This window comes from Gobio gobio, assembly GCF_949357685.1.
Source record: "Gobio gobio genome assembly, chromosome: 10".
In the NCBI taxonomy this organism is placed as follows: Eukaryota; Metazoa; Chordata; class Actinopteri; order Cypriniformes; family Gobionidae; genus Gobio; species Gobio gobio.
In genome coordinates, this window is record NC_137116.1 from 31,202,797 (window position 1) to 31,221,739 (window position 18,943).

The window sequence follows — 18,943 nt, forward strand, 5'->3', positions numbered from 1 at the left end:
TTTGATTACTCGTTACTGAAAAAAATAATTTCGTTAGTAACGCCGTTTATCTGTAACGCCGTTATTCCCATCACTGTTCGACACCCGTAAAACCTCCGTTCATCTTCGGAACACAAATGAAGATATTTTAGTTGAAATCCGATGGCTAAGAAAGGCCTCCATTGGCACAATGCACTTTACACTCTCAAGACCCATAAAAGGCACTAAAGACGTCGTTACAAAGTCCATCTCACTACAGTGGTTCTACAATAACTTTATGAAGCGATGAGAATAGTTTTTGTGCGCCAAAAAAACCCTAAATAACAACTTATATAGTGATGACCGATTTCAAAACATTGCATCATGAAGCTTCGAAGCGTTGTGAATCAGCGAGTCGAATCATGATTCGGATCGTGTGTCAAACCGCCAAACTGCTGAAATCACATGATTTTGCCGATCCAAACTGCTGAATCGACTCACTGATTCATAGCGCTTCAAAGCTTCATGATGCAGTGTTTTTAAATCAGTCATCACTATATAAGTCGTTATTTAGGGTTTTTTTGCGCACAAAACTATTCTCGCCGATTTATAAAGTTATTTTAGAACTACTGTAGTGAGATGGACCTTGTAACGACGTCTTTAATACCTTTTATGGGTCTTGAGAGTGCACAGAGCATTGTGCCAATGGAGGCCTTTCTGATCCATCGGATTTCAACTAAAATATCTTCATTTGTGTACCGAAGATGGTCTTACGGGTGTCCAACGACATGAGGGTAAGTAATTAATGACAGAATTTTCATTTTTGGATGAACTAACCCTTTAAGTCAGTTGTGTTATTTTGCACATACAGTGAGATCTCACAGAAAGTCTGAATTAATTTTATTCTGCATTATTTAGCTCACTAATCTGATAAACAAATGAGCATGTGATCTCCTTCAATCCCAAAGATATTAAAACATAATTGCTTCTTAAAACAAAAACTACAGACTCCAGTTCCAAAGGTACAGCTGGCACAAAAGAGGCATATCAATAAGATTAGATTAAGAACCAGCAAGACAAGAGAGTCTTATACATGGGAAAAAGCGAATCAATTAAGCTAATCAATAATGTTCCTTTTATAGAGACAACAATAGTTATGTAAATGGAATCTGCTTTCCTTATGACAATCGGTACACAACCACACATCTTATTACAAGATAAACAGCATAGATGCAAAGATTTAAAATACAGCTACAATGTAAATTGACATTAAAGGGTTAGTTCACCCAAAAATGAAAATTCTGTCATTAATTACTCACCCTCATGTCGTTCGACACCCGTAAGACCTCCGTTCATATTCGGAACACAAATGAAGATATTTTTGTTGAAAGCTGATGGCTGAGAAAGGCTTCAGATAGGCCTCCATTGGCATTCAGTACATTAATACTCCCAAGACGCATAAAAGGCACTTAAAACGTCGTTACAAAGTCCATCTCACCACAGTGACTCTACAATAATTTTACGATGCGACGACAATAGTTTTTGTGCGCAAAAAAAAATCAAAATAACACCTTTATCCAACTTGTTCTTGTATTCCGTGTGGGCCTCCACGACGCATGCGCGAGAATGACGCAGATCCGGCGTTCGGACACATGACCCAGAAGCGATTTGTTTACAAGCAGAGGAAGACGCGCGGATCCAAGCTGTTGAATTCTACATTGATCGTGCTTTAGGTCTCAGCGTAGTTCTCAAAATGGGGCTTAAGTGTGCATTTCACGGATTCTCGAACGCTGGCGCTACGTCATATCCTCGCGCATGCGTCGTGGAGGCACACACGGAAGACAATAACAAGTTGGATAAAGGTGTTATTTTGATTTTTTTTGCGCACAAAAACTATTGTTGTCGCGTCGTAAAATTATTGTAGAGCCACTGTGGTGAGATGGACTTTGTAACGACGTTTTAAGTGCCTTTTATGGGTCTTGGGAGTGTAAATGTACTGAATGCCAATGGAGGCCTATCTGAAGCCTTTCTCAGCCATCAGCTTTCAACAAAAATATCTTCATTTGTGTTCCGAGTATGAACGGAGGTCTTACGGGTGTCGAACGATATGAGGGTGAGTAATTAATGACAGAATTTTCATTTTTGGGTGAACTAACCCTTTAAGAGGATCTGGCTAATATCCAAATTTCGATTAAGTGCATACATTAGCCACAGTGCTGAGTGGTAAATTGCTGACCATACTTTTATGAATTTGTCATCACTAGAAAAGTCATCCTAGTACTCAAATGAGTCACAGAGGGACTGCTCATGGTTCAGTCATCTGCCTTATGGTAAAACCACCTAAAGAACAAGAATATCTTGTTTTCTGAAAAAAAAAAATGTTTTGATCATACAGTATATTAATTGAGATTTCACTCATAATTAGTGCTGCTTAGAGAATGTATACCGTACAGAACCTAATGTTTCTAACTAATGTAGCGTAACTTAAATGTAATCAAATAAATATGTCCCCAATAAAAATACTGTATATATGTGTACACTTAGTAGGTGTTTGTGTAGGTATATTTCATATGAAATGACATGACCCCATTCTCGGTTCCATCAGTTGGAGTCACCTGTTCCAATATACCAGTTACAGGGTTAAACAACAATATACTATCAAAGTTGATATGATCTGCAATTATAGGTTTTACTGGTCATGTTACATCCTATTACCCTGACTATATCAAGATAACAAAGAGTAATTCTTAAGTCCAAACAGAACAAGTGGTCTAAATAGTTTAATGTTCCTCTTTAAACCACATGTGGCCCCATACAGGAAGGGTAGTTATTTATCTGATGCTACTTCCTTTGTGTCAACACTTTACACATTAATGCTGAAAATTACAGCATACACAGGGAGTTGGATTTTCATATTTTAAAACCATGCACACATTGAACAAAATCTGTGAGAAAGAAGATGACCAAAAATAGTATTATGCACAGCAAAGAACAGCCTTTAAGAGTAAAAAAAAGTAAGATATTTGTTTACTCAAGATTTATTTTTGCTAAATAAGCTCAGTTGGGTTTGGGAATTAGACACCAAAAGCAGCTAACTACTTAAATGCTATATTGATACTATTTAGAACAATCTGACAGATCTTGGACCAAAGCAATCACTTCTTTCATAAACAGAACTGTATAGTAGCTTCTCTATATTATTCTGCTCCGATAGTCACGTGACATTCAAAGAGACACTGTTGATGCGCAGATGAACAAATAAGTTTATTGTGCACTGTTTAAGATTAGCCTGGGTATTTACATTAAACGAAATTATTCATACAGGTGCTATGCATACTAAAATGATTCATAAGTGACAAGACTACTACAAATGCTACAGAGGCAGATGTTTTAGGCTAGCTAGAGTATGCACATAGCCAGTCGATATAAAAAGTGAACTCTATTGCTTTATAAACCCTAATATATGATATCTACCTATATATATGTCATGTATCTAATACCGAGCTTGAGTACTAGGCTCATATTAACACAATATTAGCAGAAATTGTTCTACCTGAGCCCAAATTCAATATAATTTTCATTTCCCAAGTCTGGGGAGAAAGCAATTGAAGAAAAGTCCTTTTTATGGAGGGTGAGCCATCTATCCCCCTTCAAAGTTAATTCAAAATAAACTAAACACTTGAATATTTTCCAGTAAATTAAAAGAAAAGTCTATTTAATTAGTCAGACAACAGGAAGCATCTACAGAGGCCTAACTTAGTCACATGAAGATAATTCTATTGAAGAGAACAATACAAATTACAGGGGAAGAAACAACTTCACAACTCAATGAGCTATAAAGATTGTGAATGTATCTACGCTAGAAAAAACATCTGATCAAAAATCAGCAAGAGCACCAAGACTTTATCCAACAAATCAAACATCAGTCAGTCTGTGTGTTGTCTGATATTATCAGACCTCCACCTAGATTTGTCTTGTCTCATGTAGCATGAGTTGTTGTGTATTACCGTCTTGACAGTAAAATAAAGTAAGCTTACCCATAGCCACCAACAGCAGGAAGGGCAGAAGTGATAAGCCATCTTTCTATGAAACAAATCCTTCTATTTAGCCAAAAAGAATGTTTTAAAGTCTTTACTTTTATGAAGTTTATTTGAATGTTCATTACTTCTGTACCTCTCTCTGTCTTTGTAACTCGCCTGTGAGCACACAGTGATGTAAAAATGACTCTTCCTATGATGACCAATACTGAGAAAAGATGAGAGAGCGAGAGCGAGAGAGAGTGCTTCCTCTTTAAGGTCACATGCAGGCAACCACATAACAGGTTTGCAACAATAAACCTAAACATTAAAATAAGAAACACACTATCGGTCCTGGAAAGGTTTCCATCTCAAATGAAAGGTTAAGAGGATATTCTTGGCTGTCAGACAAGCCACAATGTATAGCCACTACGAATCATAAAAATCAACACTGTAATAACTCAATTCATACACCAGATGGCAATATGTATGCACTCATACCACCTCTGCAAAAAAGACAACTGCCTTGTGGAATAAGTCTCTCAGTTAAAAAACTTTACTCTTTCTGAAAACACATGCAGAAATGTGTAAAAAAAAAATATGTATAAACTTGCCAATCAAAAACAATCTTAAGCTCATTAAAATGTTTAAACTTAATTATTGTTGTCCATACATGTGTTCACACTTTTTTTTCCACTAACATGATCATAATTCAATCTGTTTTACAATCTTACTACTAGCAGTGTATACAATCTCGCTACTAGCAGTGTATCTTTATAAGAAAATGCTCTACCATTACACACTAAACTTTAAAGCACTACTTCTTTCTGTCATCAGACTGCATTCCTGCACCACCCACTCAAACACACACACACACACACACACAAGCTTGAGTTAGCCTCCATTCCCGAAAAACATGCATATAAATATAAACATTCAGCTTTAATGACCCTCAGCCAAAATAACTATTTCAATATGTGCTTTAACAAGCCAATAAGTCCATCAGATATGGGCAAACATCATTAGCCAAGCACCGCATGCCAAAAAGGGTCATATGACAGCTGTTATTCACATTGTCGGGGAACTCCTCCAACATCTGGTCTCTAAAGTTTGGTGACATCATCAGCAATCAGCAAAAGCCAAAAAGCAATTTCTCCATCTTTTGTTTTTGTATACTTTCCATTAGAACATGGTGAGGAACTCGACTCTTATGTAAGACGCATGCTTATCCATGTGCAATGTAGGGCTGGGCAATTACATCTCAATATTTTTCAGCCTTTTGACAATATCTGAAATAGACCAACATCGACGTAATCATTTTGCAATGGCTTAGGAATAGTGCACCCAAAAATGAAATGTGTGTGCTACAGTCTTCTAAAGCCATACGATGTTTTAGGTTAGGAACTGACCAACAAGTCATTAATCCATTACATAAATGTAACAAACTATATGATGGAGTGAGAATTGATGACTTTGATGAAAAATTAACTCTGAAGAAATATTAACAAGCTTCTTGCACCTTCCTGCAGAAGCTTGCATCTTACTTGCCTATCGGTAAGCCCCGTCCCTCGAACGCAGATGAGCCAATGGCAGTTGAGTATCAGTTGCGCTGGGACCGGAACTCGGGACATCTTTAGATATCAGCGCCATTGAGATACATTGGAAAATCCGAAGCTCTCATCGGTTTGATGGTGTTTATGTTACAAAAACAGTAAAACGATGTGTCTGGGGTACTGTAACAATGATTCCAGGTATCCTGAGAGGATTTTCTGATGGTCATACTCTCATTAAGTTATGATTAAAGTTAGTGAGTCCCTGCTATACAAACCGAAATAACTAACTGTTCTCACGTCATGTAACATTAACAGTGTATAGGTCAAAAACACATAAACGATGGTCTACATTTCAGTACCTCTCCATATTAAACTGGTTAAATGTAAACGTAAATGTATTCAATCTTACCCTGCGGTACATGAACAGTGTTGATCCAGGATGTTGTCGTATGTGACCGTGACGACCGTAACATGAGGCTTCTCCCACTTGCATTGTGATCTGTAAACCCTCGCTTCCATATTTACTTTGAAATATTTTATATTTAAGCCCCACTTGAATGCTCCTCGATGAAAGGGGGTCCTTCTGTGTCACAGACTTTATTGTGATTTATCGTCTAATTTGTTTTTGTGTATATGTTTAGATATGTTTAAGGTCTACATTATCTGCCTTACTAAGGAGGACTCCTATTTTGATGGGTATTATAGTCTACGGGTAGTGAAAGGGAGTGCTAGCTGTTTATCGTAGTTGTTTTCAGATACAATTAAGTCGAAACGCTCGAAAAGGCATACGGTCTGTATATGTTTGTTTACTGTTAGTTGTTTGAGTGTTTTTGTATAATTTGCTATGCATGTTAATGATAATGCAATGGGGAGAGAGAGTTTGTGAATGAGACGTTAATGAGCACTTACCGTAAAACTTCAAATAATAGCCGAGTCCCAAATAGACGCCTGTCTCTTTTAAACGCCTGGTGCGACGACAGGTTTGGGTAAATAAAGGCCGGTCTCAAATAGAGGCCGGGTCTGTTTTTTAGTATCGGGCTGTATTTGATCTTCTCAGACCCGTCAGATCGTCTGTTCTATGTTTTGATTAAATTTCACGTGACAGACGGAACCGTTCATGAACGACTCATCACTATGGCAACATAACAAAGAGGTTAACAAACTTTCAGTCTTCAGTTTTTCTTAATTCTCTCAATACCACCATGAAGAAAAGTATAATTTGACATTTAAGCTGACAGTTGTCAAATTTCAAGCGTGGGTAAAGCTGGATACGGAGCGGCTGAACAATTCCTTTAATGCTTGCGCGCAAACGTGCGCGTGTGTTTGTGTGTGCGAGGGAGAAGGAGGAGATATATTTCATTAACTTCGGGATGTTATCCTTAGGTATGTGGCCTGACAGTAGCTTCTGATGGAAGCGGGGGGGGGGGGGGGGGGGGGGGAGGGGGGGCGTCGCCATTTTCGCTGGGGATTAACGTTATAAACATTTCTTCCTTTCGTTTGCTTATAATTAAGTCTATTATAACTATTCACATCCTTTACTGTGGTAAAGTACAATAAAAAACTGTGGGACGAATACCTTTTTACTTCAAACTTTATTTAACACAGTTTGTTCTTGTTATTAAACTTGGTAATGCGCGTCAAGTTTGGTTTATTTGAATAGCGCATTTCACACACACGCCGCAGTGATTTTAGTTTCGTTTTCTCTGGCTGTGAATAATCAAACATTGCCTAAATGTCTTGACCTTGTGGAAGATAAAATCCGCTCTTCAGACCTTTTACAACAAGTGTTGCTTTGCAACATCAGGAGAAAACACGAAGATATATTTGAAAGGTGTCTATACAGCTTTTGTCCCATTCCTCTCAAAGCGCAGAGTACGTCTTTGCGGGGAAATAGTATGAATCAAATATTTTTCTAACTAATATTTCATTATCTCATATTCTTTAGGTAACTATTATTTACTGAAAATCGTTTAAATGTTGAATAGGCTGTGTTGTTTCACTGACGGAAGTGCTAAAATAAACACGCATGCATATGGATGTTTCAGCCTCAAATGATTTCAAAATGTGGGCTATACATATATCTGCATAGACTACAGTATTTAAAATAGCATATATGCATTAGTTACATTCTCAAATTAATTTACAGAGCAATCCCTGCTAAGTTTTTAGTTTAACTATAACTATAGAAGAGGATTAGTGTGCGTCGCACTCACAACAGACTCGCAACGGGTGCGTGGCATCACGATGATATCGTCCATCGGCACAACCCTAATTTCTTACATTAAATGATTTGTTAAACACATTCGAATTAATTATAAATAAAACGTAATATAATGTGGTAACCTCCTACCGTCATGCTTGAACATCTCAACACTAAATTAAAGGCCTGTCTCTTATAGACGCCTGTTTCAAATACAAGCCGGTGCAGTTCGGTGATTTGGGTAAATAGAAGCCCGGGCTATTATTTGAAGTTTTACGGTATGCTTTGTTTGTTCAACTCTTACGGTGATTTTTTTGGGAGTGAAAAACGATGTAATAAACTTCATAAACCATCAGTAAAGTTTGGCCATCATTCAGATGTGGTCCGCTACATTCTGTGTCCAAAACCTCTTGGCATAAGGTTTTCACACTGACAGCTGTCATTGTAACAGTTAAGGCCAATTTATACTTCTGCGTCGGACCTACGCCGTATCCTCTACAGCGCAAGTTACGCGTTGGTTTTCATTTATACTTCTGCGTTGTTGTCTCCGTCAATGTGCAATTCCACATGCAGACGCTAGTGGGCAGTGTCCTCGGGCATAATGGTGTAATCAAGACAACAGCCGCAGAAGAAGCAGCTTGTTGTGTAGAATGTGTACATTCATTGTCGGAGTATCGGCAGTGAGATAGCGGCTTTTCTTGCAGCTTGAGTTGTTGTATGTAATACAAATGAAGCACCTCTAGTTGATTAGTAAAGTTACATAAGAGGCGATCTGGCGCTGGAGTGCTTTTGTGAAATCATGCCGAGTGCTCGTGGCGCTGTTTTCAGTATCGGTGGCTCATGCAGACAAGCACATCGATTGCTGTTGCGGAGACTATTAATTCCGTTGAAATCACAAAACGAAATGCACCCTAATGAGTCCCTGTTCTTGATATACAATCACTGATTAACATCTTTGGTTTTAATGAGAAAATAAATAAACTATACACAGCGGATATATGCATTTATTCACTAACATAAACAATCTCTGCACTACAAAATATTGTGTTATATAGCAGATATAAGGATGAAACTATCATCCCGTTTCTGGACACACACACTCCTATCAAAGATTTTATTTATTTATTGACCTGAGGGAATGGTTCTGGCAGACCAATCACAGCGCTTGCGGTCCGCGTAGAATTGGCGCGGTGTTACATTTTTGGAGAGGTGCGCATCAGGGTACGGCGTAGGGTACGCGCGCATCACACAGCCTATGGCGTAGCTACGGCGTACACTCGACGCAGAAGTATAAATTGGCATTAGCAACAGTAACTAAGGGGGGCGGGGCTTACTGATAGGTCAATTGGCAAGGTAACAAGTTTAAATTATAAAAAGTTAAGTACTTTGAGATCACAATTATTAAAAAAGTTGTACACTATTTATTGTTTAGAAATGCAAATATAAAAATAAAAGTATGACAACCGCTATGAAAAGTTGTCATATTGGAATATCTACTTTTTTCATATCTTATAGATGTACTGTAGACTAGTTTCAGCTTCATCCAATTAACAGATGTAATTCAGTATTTTTTAACCAAAATGTCTGAATTTAAAAAAAAACGTGTTTACCTCTTTGTGGGGGTGTAACTCAATTGTGTTGATTTACAAACAAAACACAATCCAAATATAAAATTGCAATCCGATAGCAAAAGTTAAAATCAGCAGCGACAAAACATGGTAAATTCGGTATTAGACAAAACTTGAATTATTTAATAGATATTAAATAGATTACCCAGCCCTATTGAAAATTATTTGTACATAAGTTTATGTATGTGAGCATGTGTATGAGAAAATGAGCGGCAAGGAAAAATACACAAAACAAAAGTTTTACTTTTACTTACCGAGCCTTCTCCAACTCTTTCTTTGTGTGCACTGCGACTTCTGCGAGTTCTCACGTGGACAAGCGGACCATCAGCAGAGCTTTCTGTGGGGGCAGATCTTCGACACATACTCCTTGAACGTTTCTACACAAACATAGAAGGGCCTACAGTCAAGCTTCTTTAGTCCATTCAGGGAAAATGCAATGCAACACAACTTGGGATATGCTGACACTGATATTTAAATCACGCTGAAGTACATATGCCAATACCGATAGTTCTGCAATTAAAATGACCAATTTCAGATGGTGCACATAATTACTGTTTACATTTGTGCATTGTTAAACACACACAGAAAACTATATTGTGGAAAAGTGTGTGCGGAAGTATGTCTGCGAGAGGGAGTTCTTCCTCACCTGTTGTACTTTGTCCCTGTGCGAGGCACGGTTCTCTCTCTGCCCCTGGGATGCCAGCTCCCAGTTTGGACTTGATATAGAATCAGTGACAGAGAAGGTTGCAACCTGACTAGTGGGTACCGATGTCTCTTTCCTAGCTAATGGTGTTGCGGAAGAAGGAACCAAAGATCCACTTGACCCCACGTTCAAATGTACTGAGGTCCAGCCTCTCTCTGGGGTCAGTAGAGGGGCTACAGAGGGACCAACACTTGTATGTGTAGTCCACATAGGAGTTTGAATTGAAACCATGGGTGGTGCAAGAGAGGGATGCTGTACCGGAGTAAAGACAGGAATCATGGAAGAGGTAGAAATGGGTGTCACAATGTTACTTAAACCTCTATCCTCTTGGCGCAAGTTTTGCTGCTCAAGACCACCAGGTCTGGTGCTAATTGGTCTTCTGGATCCCTCCATGGCTGATACCCAAAGAGGCTCATCTACAGTCAACTCTGCTTGATTATGTCCCCAAACATTAGTTTGCTCAGATGGCAAAGTTGAGAGCTGTTGAGTGCCAAAGGCCCAATCTGAGGTCTCAATCAATGAGTGAGGTTGTGGCCTAGTTCTTTCCGTATCAAATGGCTGTGAATGAGGTTGGGTTTGGTGAAGAATTTGAGGTTGCAAAGGTGGTGGGAGTTGAGTTCTCATACGTTCTCCAGGGGAGGGCTGGAAGAAAGCCTGGGACTGAGGGTGGAACTGGGGATGAGAAGGAGACTGAACTTGAGATGCTGTTTGGGGCTGGAGAATATTTGTTTGTATGGCCTGTGGACGAGCTTGAGTCATTGAACTAATACCTCCTGATTCTAAACCTCCAAATCCAGTTAAAGGGAAGGTATCAGGTTGGGTTTGGCTCCTAAATGAGTCAATGTCTAAGATGGCTGGTTTGTAAAACTCATCAGGACGAAGTGAGGGCTGCTTCCATCGAGCTGTGGGGCTATTCTCATGGCTATCTCTAACAGTCCTAACACCCAGAGACACTGCATCCAGATCTAGAACTTTAGGCCGAAGTGGAGATGTAGGCGTTGCCTTTTCTTGCTGTGTCTCTGTCCAATGTTGTTCTGTTCCTCTCTGCCATTCAGGCTGCTGTTGTCTCTCTTCTCTTTCTTTTTTTGATCTCTGTTTCACTGGCTGGAGTGGCCTTTCGCGCTGTCTCTGCAACTCAAAATCATGAAGCTGTCGTCTCTCAAGCTCCTTGATCCTCTCAAGTTCCTCCAGCTCTCTCTTGGTTTCTCTTTCCTCTGCTTTCTGTCGCTTCCATCTCTCAATTTCTAGCTCTCTTTGCTTCTGTCTTTCAAGTTCTTTCTGCCTTTCAATCTCCCTCTGCCTTTCAATCTCCTGTTGTCTCTCAAGCTCTCGTTGTCTCTCAAGTTCCCTTTGCCTGTCCAGTTCTCTCTGCCTTTCCAACTGTCTCTGTCTTTCTCTCTCCTGCTCTTTCTGTTTCTCCAGCTCTCGTTGCCTCTCCAATTCTCGCAGTCTTTCTAACTCCTTAAGCTTCTCCATCTCTCTTTGTTTTTCAAGTTCTCTCTGCTTCTGTCTTTCAATTTCCCTCTGTCTCTCCAACTCCAACTGTCTCTCTCTTTCTCTCTCGATCTCCATCTGTTTTTCAAATTCTCTAAACCTAAGCATCTCTTGGTTGAGCATTCTCTCTTTCTCTCGCTCAAACTCTTTTTGTCGTTGCCTCTCAAACTCTCTCTGCTGCTCAAGTTCTTTTTCTGCAGCCTTCATTCGCTCATATTCTATTTGTTTCTGATGCTCCTTTTCTCGTCTCTGTCGTTCCACTTCCCTTTGTTTCTCCAACTCCCTGTGTCTCTCCCTCTCTAGCTCTCTCTGTCTTTCCAGCTCTTTTTGCCTCTCTTTCTCTTTCTTTATCTCAGCTTCTCTCCTTTTCTCCCTTTCAATTTTGTTTTGTTTCTCAACCTCCAAGTCTCTCTGTTTCTTAATTTCTCGCTGCCTTTCAAATTCCTTCATCTTGTCAAGCTCTGCAAGTCTTTGTCTCTCTATTTCCTCACTGAATGCTTTTTGCATTTCCCTTTCATGTAATCTATAATCTGTTCTCGGTCCAGTGTCATTTTTATGCAGTTCCTCTTGCAAATCTTTGTGCATTGCAGCTTCCAATGAAGGATTTCTTCTAAATTGAGCAGTTGGATTCTGGGGATTCCACTGCCCTGATCTAACAGTGAAATCATCAAATGGAACATCCTTCATCCCTCCACCCACCATACTTTGTCTACCTCTCCCAAAGATGACTTCATCATCCACTCTCTCACACTGATGCACAGGCTCTTGAATCTGACCAGTCAGAGCAAAGTAAGTGGCCCTAGGTTTGTTAATTTGCTCTTCAGCATCTAGCATCTTAGGACGTTTGGGTGCTGCAACTTCCTCTCGTTCCCTTTCCCTGTCTCTTTGTGCTTCTAACCATTTCTTCCTTTCTGCTTCACTCTCTTCCTCCTCTTCCTCCAATGCTGCTGCTGCAGCTTTGTGCAATTCCATTTGCCTCTGTAATTCTTCTTCCATCATCCTCACCATCTCTTTCTGTCGTTCCCTCGTGGTTTCAAGCTCTCGTTCTGCCTCTGTGGCATTCCATTTATGTAGTGCCCCTACTCTGAGGTAACGTGGACTGGTTGCTTCATCCTTTTGCAGGTTCCTTATCTCACGGGTAGGTCTGTCCTCTTCCCCTTGAGGAGCTGATCGTCGTGAACGTAGCGTGAGAGCTCTGTCCTCAAGCGGAGTGTTAGGCAAAGCCTCACTGACAGCACGGCTCTCTCCAAACAAAGCTACAGTATCAAATACATGCTCCACACATATAGGGCTGGAAGGAGAAACTTGCTCTCTATAGGTCACTTTGACCAAACTTCCAGGATCATCATCTTCAAGACCTTTAAAGATGTTGTCCTGAATTCGCAAAGAATGACTCCGCCTGGGCATGGGTTTAATTGTGCTTTCCTGCTGTGCTCTTGGGCCTTGTGAAATGCTATCCTCCATCACTTGAACATTATGCCTCTCCACCACATGTTCAAACATAGATGCTCGTACTGTTTGCACTCCATCACTATTAAAAGTGGAGTGGGTAGGCAAGTCATGAAGTGATAATACTTTCATGTCCTCCTGTTTGTTGAACTGTCCTTCAATCGTGGAGTAATCAAACTAAAAAAAAAAAAAATGAAGATAAAAATAAAGATGAAATTAAGCATATTTTTACATTCCATTTGCCATTGGTTTTGTTAAGCAAAAAAACCTTTTAGGATTCATTTGCATATTTTTTGCTTCATCTACTGAAAAGTAAGCAAGAACTTGGAACTTGGTTTGACTTTCAGTCAGACAAGATGAGCTCTTACTACAGCTGTAATCCCTAAAGAATCTGCCTTTGACAACCCCCATATCTGACAGGTATGTCATTTAGAGGTAACATTGTCTTTGCTTAGATATAAGCTATCATTACGGTGGGCGGCTGTGTACAGTATGTGTATTACACGACTGATTTAGAGTCCAACTTTGGGAGGGAAAGGAATATGCTTCTACTCCAAAGAGTAAATCAGCCACAGAAAGAATGCAATGAAGAAGTCTCATTTGAATAAACAACAGATTATCAAATCTTGCAAATAGCTTATCCAAGTTATTCTTTCACAGAGAAGGGTATAAAAAAAGATAACAAAGGTAACAAAAAGGGGGAAATACAAGATAACAACTAATGTGTGAAGGATTATATTGGAAAGGTTTTATTAATCATAGAAAGTCCTGAAAAGAGGGGATTGAGACAGAAGCAAACATTGAGAGCACATGAAAAGGGAGAGGAGCTTGACGCGTGTGACTGAGAACAGTGAAATGGGATCTGTATGCTCTTTGTCAAAGCTCATAAAGCAGGGTGGGGCATGAAGGGGCCATAATCAAAGAATCCTCCTCTCTCACAAACTGACCTTTCCCACCACCCTCCCTTCGAAGCGTGCATGTTTCATAATCACAATATGACTAACGCTACAACTCAGGTTACACGTCTTTGGAGTGCCGCACCTTCTGTGACATCAGAAGTGCCTTTTCAACCTCATTTGTTATTCCTCTCTCTCTCTCTCTCTCTCTCTCTCTCTCAATGTGAAATCTCTTTCTTTTTTAAAGAGTGAACAACATTCATTTTGAGGCTATGACTGCAATTGGACAGTTACTGTCCCAAATGTCATAAAGGCCCTTTTTAAAAGGATTTTTCTATTAATTTAAATATATATATAATATTAAATACATGTGACTGCCATTGAATAACTGTATTAGGGTAATAACGCACAAATTCAATGCTCTTGTTGTATAAAGAGCTACATGTTTTATGTACTAATTAAAAATGTAAAATATTAATATACAAATATATTGTAACAATAAGTAACTATCAATTGACTTGTGACTATCATGTAATAATCAACTAATAATGCTGTGGTGTCCTTTGTTATAAAAAGTTACATTTTCTTATGGACTTTGAAAAACAAGGTGTGCCTTACTGCACCTTGTAAAGATGTTTTATTATGCAGCAGTATGACTAATGGCAGTGGTTCATATTCCCATACCTTTTTGCTGAGATCTTCCTCAACCAGATGGGGGCCTTTGGACTCATAGGAACTGAAGATGTCAAGCTCTGGTTCAAATCTGTAAACAAATCAGGTTAATTAGTAGAAACAAATACTGCTTTCTGTTCTCATCAGAATGATCTTAAGAACCAGATACATTAATGCCACCACATTATTACCAGTGATAAACTTTTCTTTGAGCCTTGATTTTCAGAGTAGAGAATGTAAATCATGATGAAAGCAAACTGGTATTAATTGCTTTCTGTACCATCAAGTTGTACACGTGTAGTATACAGTTTTGTGTACTGCTGAGAAAAAATGCTCCTTATTTAACCGGTTAATGAGGCAACATGTTTGTGAGACATATTTATAGTTTTCAGAATTCTCTGTGCCAGCACAATCAAATACACAAATAGAATAACTTATGTACATGATGTAGATAATATTTATGTTGCTGCAGTCATGTAATTGTGACTTATGAAACTCATTAATACAGACTTTTCACTGAAAACCACTGGATCTTACCTTTTAGTACGGTCAGATACTGTGTTTCGTGGCTTATATTGTGGCTTCTGGGGTGGTGATGATAGCGTAGTAGGCACTTCTTCGGTCAGTTCCTTGATGCGCTGTTTTACCCCCACCGTCCCATCTGTATCAGAGATGGACAGCCCCGGTGAACGAGGCTCCGTCCCTGGAGTATCCACACGTGCCACTGTGAAGGATGAGGAAGAAGAGTCCAACAGCAGGCTAATGCGTCTCTTTATACTGCTACCTCCAGTATCCTCAGATTTAGAGTCTTTCCTGAAGTCCTCATCTTTCGATTCCATTTTTTGAGTACTTTTCTCAAGCACAGGTGTCTTTTTCGGCCCTTCTGCCCTTTCATATTCTTTCTCTTGAGCCCCAGCACCAACACCCTCAGGTGTTTCAGGTGTGTTTTCTTTGCTGTCCTCCTTGGGAGGTCGGCGGTTTAGAGACAGCCCAATTGACTCAAACTTTGAGGTAAGGTCAGATGAAAGGGGTCGTCCTTTTGCCCAACGAGGGGCAGGTGTAGGAGATACAACCTGAGGCTCAGACTGATTGGGGTTTTGAAGGAACACAGCTGAGACCGGCCTGGGCCTTGAACCTTTAGAATGAGGCCGAAGAACAACAGGAGAACAATCTTCCTTGGTCCCAGAATCCTCGTTACTGTCCTCATAATTCAGCCCTATATCTGATAGGAAGCCCAATGATTTAGCACGAGTGATTGAAGAGCCAGGTTGTTTTTTCCGAGAAGCAAAAGGCCATTCAGCACCAGGAGTGGAGGCCTGATCATCAAATTTGAGTCGCGCCGGTGTGGCTCCAAAGCTTGTTCTTCTCAGTACGTCCCCAGTTTGGGTTGTTCTAAATTTGTTGGAATCAGTAGAGGCAAAGGTAGGTGCTGGTTTAAAGGGTTGTGCCACAGGTTTGTTTGTCTGTCCGCTGGGCTTCGAGCCTGTTTTAAAGGCAGATGGTAGGCTGAGTTTACTGGCTGGCTGTGGTTTAGGTGTGTTGGGCAGGTCTGGCTTAATGTAGGAAACTGGTCGACTGGATTCAGGTCTAGGTTTTGGCTGTGGTTTGGGAGCAAGAATGGGGCGTATAGTAGGATTTTTCTCCACAGTGAAAGGTTTTGGAGTGAGTCTGGGCTTGGGGCCTGGGACAGGTTTGCTAGGCTCTGATGGAATAATAAGTGGCCCCTGGGGGCCACCTGGACTCTCCATCAAACTCGTGTTGCTAGAGTCTATGAGAGGGTTAAGGTGCAGACGACTCCCAACCACACATGGCCGCCCAGCATCAACCTCAACCCGGGCAGCCATCGCACCACCTGAAACCAGACAAAAAAAACAGAAATTAAGTTAGCTAACAATAATTTAAATTATTAATTTTACATAATAAGCTGCATTCACACTGACAGTGATTAAATCAATGGAGATCAGTGATTTAAGTCCCTAGTTTGTAGAGGACGGTCCTACACTGCGTGGTATTCAACTGTATCTGGCCACAGGACACATTCTGCACTCCTTTTGGTCATTTCCAAATCTCTTCACTGCTCATTTGCATAAAGTTCAGCTCTGCCTCACTGCCAACTGTCACTTGTTTCACCAGAAATCACAGGCTCTCACTAAAAATTAGAATGAAATCTGATCACCTTATCGCAGGTAATCACTGTCAGTGTAAACCTTCCTTTTGGTTGGTTGGAAAAGTCTGAAGTCAGTTGAAACCACTGGCCAGTTTCAGCACTGCTTAACATCCAACATGGCGAGCAGAATCACTGCACTATCATTTCATGGCACAAAACAAATACAGTGTTCTCAGAAATGTTGTTGTTGTGGGGTGTCTATGAACCTGAAGATAAAAACTATCTAACCCCCTTTCTCTCCACCACTGTGGACATTGCTTTGGGAGATACAGACAGAGCTCACAAGAGCACAACAAACGCTTTACTGACATATCATTAATCACGCTGTGAGAGAGGGTGTGTGTGCGTGCGGGTGTATTAAATCAGCATGATTGGACATTGCCCAGGAGGGAGGGATCAATTCGCTGAATTAAGAGTCCAGACTGAGACAGGTCTGTGCGTAAAAATTCTGCTACTGCAGGCAAATACACATCAAACAAAAGGAATTCACAAGATAATCCAGAGAGCCATATTTGCTAATGCAATACACATGTCGCTCTTGGAAGCTGTGTAAGGATACAAACACGTGTTCACACTTAAATGGCCATGCAGACTTTTACAACACACACACACACACACACATAGACACTCACATTTTACACAGAACAAAACCGTGATTCACATCACATTCACATACCTGTGTAATTGCACATGCATTTGCCATGCTTTCCCCGTGCAGTTATAATCAAATTGTGCTTTGTCTGCAGTTTTCCAACATCACAATAATAACTCACCTGCCTGGCTGTCAACCGTCTGCAGTGGAGCCCTGGTTTCTGTGGTAACCGCAGAGTGATGTCATATCATATGGAGAAGAGGCGGAGCCAGACTCTGTTGCAAGGAATACAGCATGGTCAGACACCGTTACTCTGCACAATTAAGGTATCAGTGTCCGTTGTAATTTTGAAGCCTCCACACACGCACGCACATGTACACTTCTTGTCAATGGCACAGCTTGTTGCAATCGTTGAAAATCATAAATGAAAAGTCAAACAAGTATGTTTGCAAAGACTTTTGAGACACAGCACAGACTCAAACACACAAACGCGTATCCAAAATCTCATTTTTTTTGCAACATGCAAAAAAGCTTCTTTTACAAAAAAAATGTATACACAGAAAGCAGACACATACATCGAAGCAAGATATTTACCAGCATGATTGACCTACATCTACAGATTACCAAACAAACCAACACATTTGATATGACTCCGTAGTGAAATCTTAGCTGTGTGGTTGCGCAAGAGGGAGGGGGGGCAGAAATAGTGACATGGAAGCAGGGGCATGGCCAACAGTGAACAGAAAGAGGGAGAACGACTGCGAAGGAAGGAAAGGAGGAGGATCCTGGTCAGAACGCATGGACTGGTATTCGCTTGTTGACAGGAAACGCCTCTGCAGCTGGAATGTTTAATATCTACAGCTTCAAAACCAGAGTGTTTAGGGAAGCCGTTCCTGGCATCCTGCAGGGACACATTTACACACAAACATGATCTAGCAACTGACCTAGAAACATTAAAACAGTGTATTAAAGTTAGCAGCACTTATCTCACATAAATTACACTCTTAATCTTGGCAGACTCCTTGGTAACAGCAATTCTCACGCTAGAAAGCTAAAAGTCACACAGTGTGCCTTTAAAAAAAGAAGTTATTCAGATAATTACAATAAATATAAACATGCCACGAGATCACACAATATTAAAACACGAAAGCTGTCTTGCGATATCAGCATGGAGTTGAGTTTGTGGCAAAACCGTTTACAGTGCTTGCATCATGTTGTTCTGTGACATTTGTTACAAGATAGGGTTGTCACGATTCCTCCATTAAATTTGAGTGCTTGTGGCGCATTTCACAGATAAGAATCAATGGACCGCATTATTAGCCCATTTTCTAAGGCTGCAGCCATTGTACAATATATTAAAACCATTCCCGGTTTTAATATATTTTGAAATCACAGAAACTGTGATTCAATTAAGACCTAGTCCACACGTACACAGGTATTTTTATAAACAGTTTTTATAAACAGAGTTTTTCCCTCCTCCGTTTAAAAAAAATGCATCCACAAAAAACGCAAAACAGGCTATGAAGCGCTGTCAAGAGCATGCCAAACCAACAAGTGGCAATATAACCCTAACCGTAAAGCCATGTTGGCCAATCAGAAGCCTGGAAAAATGTTA

The 18,943-nt window shown here is 40.1% G+C and overlaps 1 protein-coding gene across 2 annotated transcripts in view; it reads right to left on the minus strand.

Moving 5' to 3' along the window:
• LOC307133181 (uncharacterized protein) overlaps positions 1 to 18,943 on the minus strand; it is a 59,346-nt gene that overhangs the window by 29,470 nt on the left and 10,933 nt on the right. Inside the window, exons 1-6 of one of the 2 annotated variants that reach the window (XM_079828031.1) lie at positions 17,923 to 18,011; positions 17,510 to 17,603; positions 15,107 to 16,421; positions 14,582 to 14,660; positions 10,002 to 13,178; positions 9,610 to 9,732 (exon numbers count right to left, since the gene is read on the minus strand). In XM_079828031.1, the coding sequence (XP_079684157.1) occupies positions 9,610 to 9,732; positions 10,002 to 13,178; positions 14,582 to 14,660; positions 15,107 to 16,413 (4,686 nt within the window). In that variant the 5' untranslated portion in view covers positions 16,414 to 16,421; positions 17,510 to 17,603; positions 17,923 to 18,011. Of the gene's footprint in view, positions 1 to 9,609; positions 9,733 to 10,001; positions 13,179 to 14,581; positions 14,661 to 15,106; positions 16,422 to 17,509; positions 17,604 to 17,922; positions 18,012 to 18,943 lie in introns of those variants that run through there. The other variant, XM_079828030.1, reaches the window with a different exon arrangement.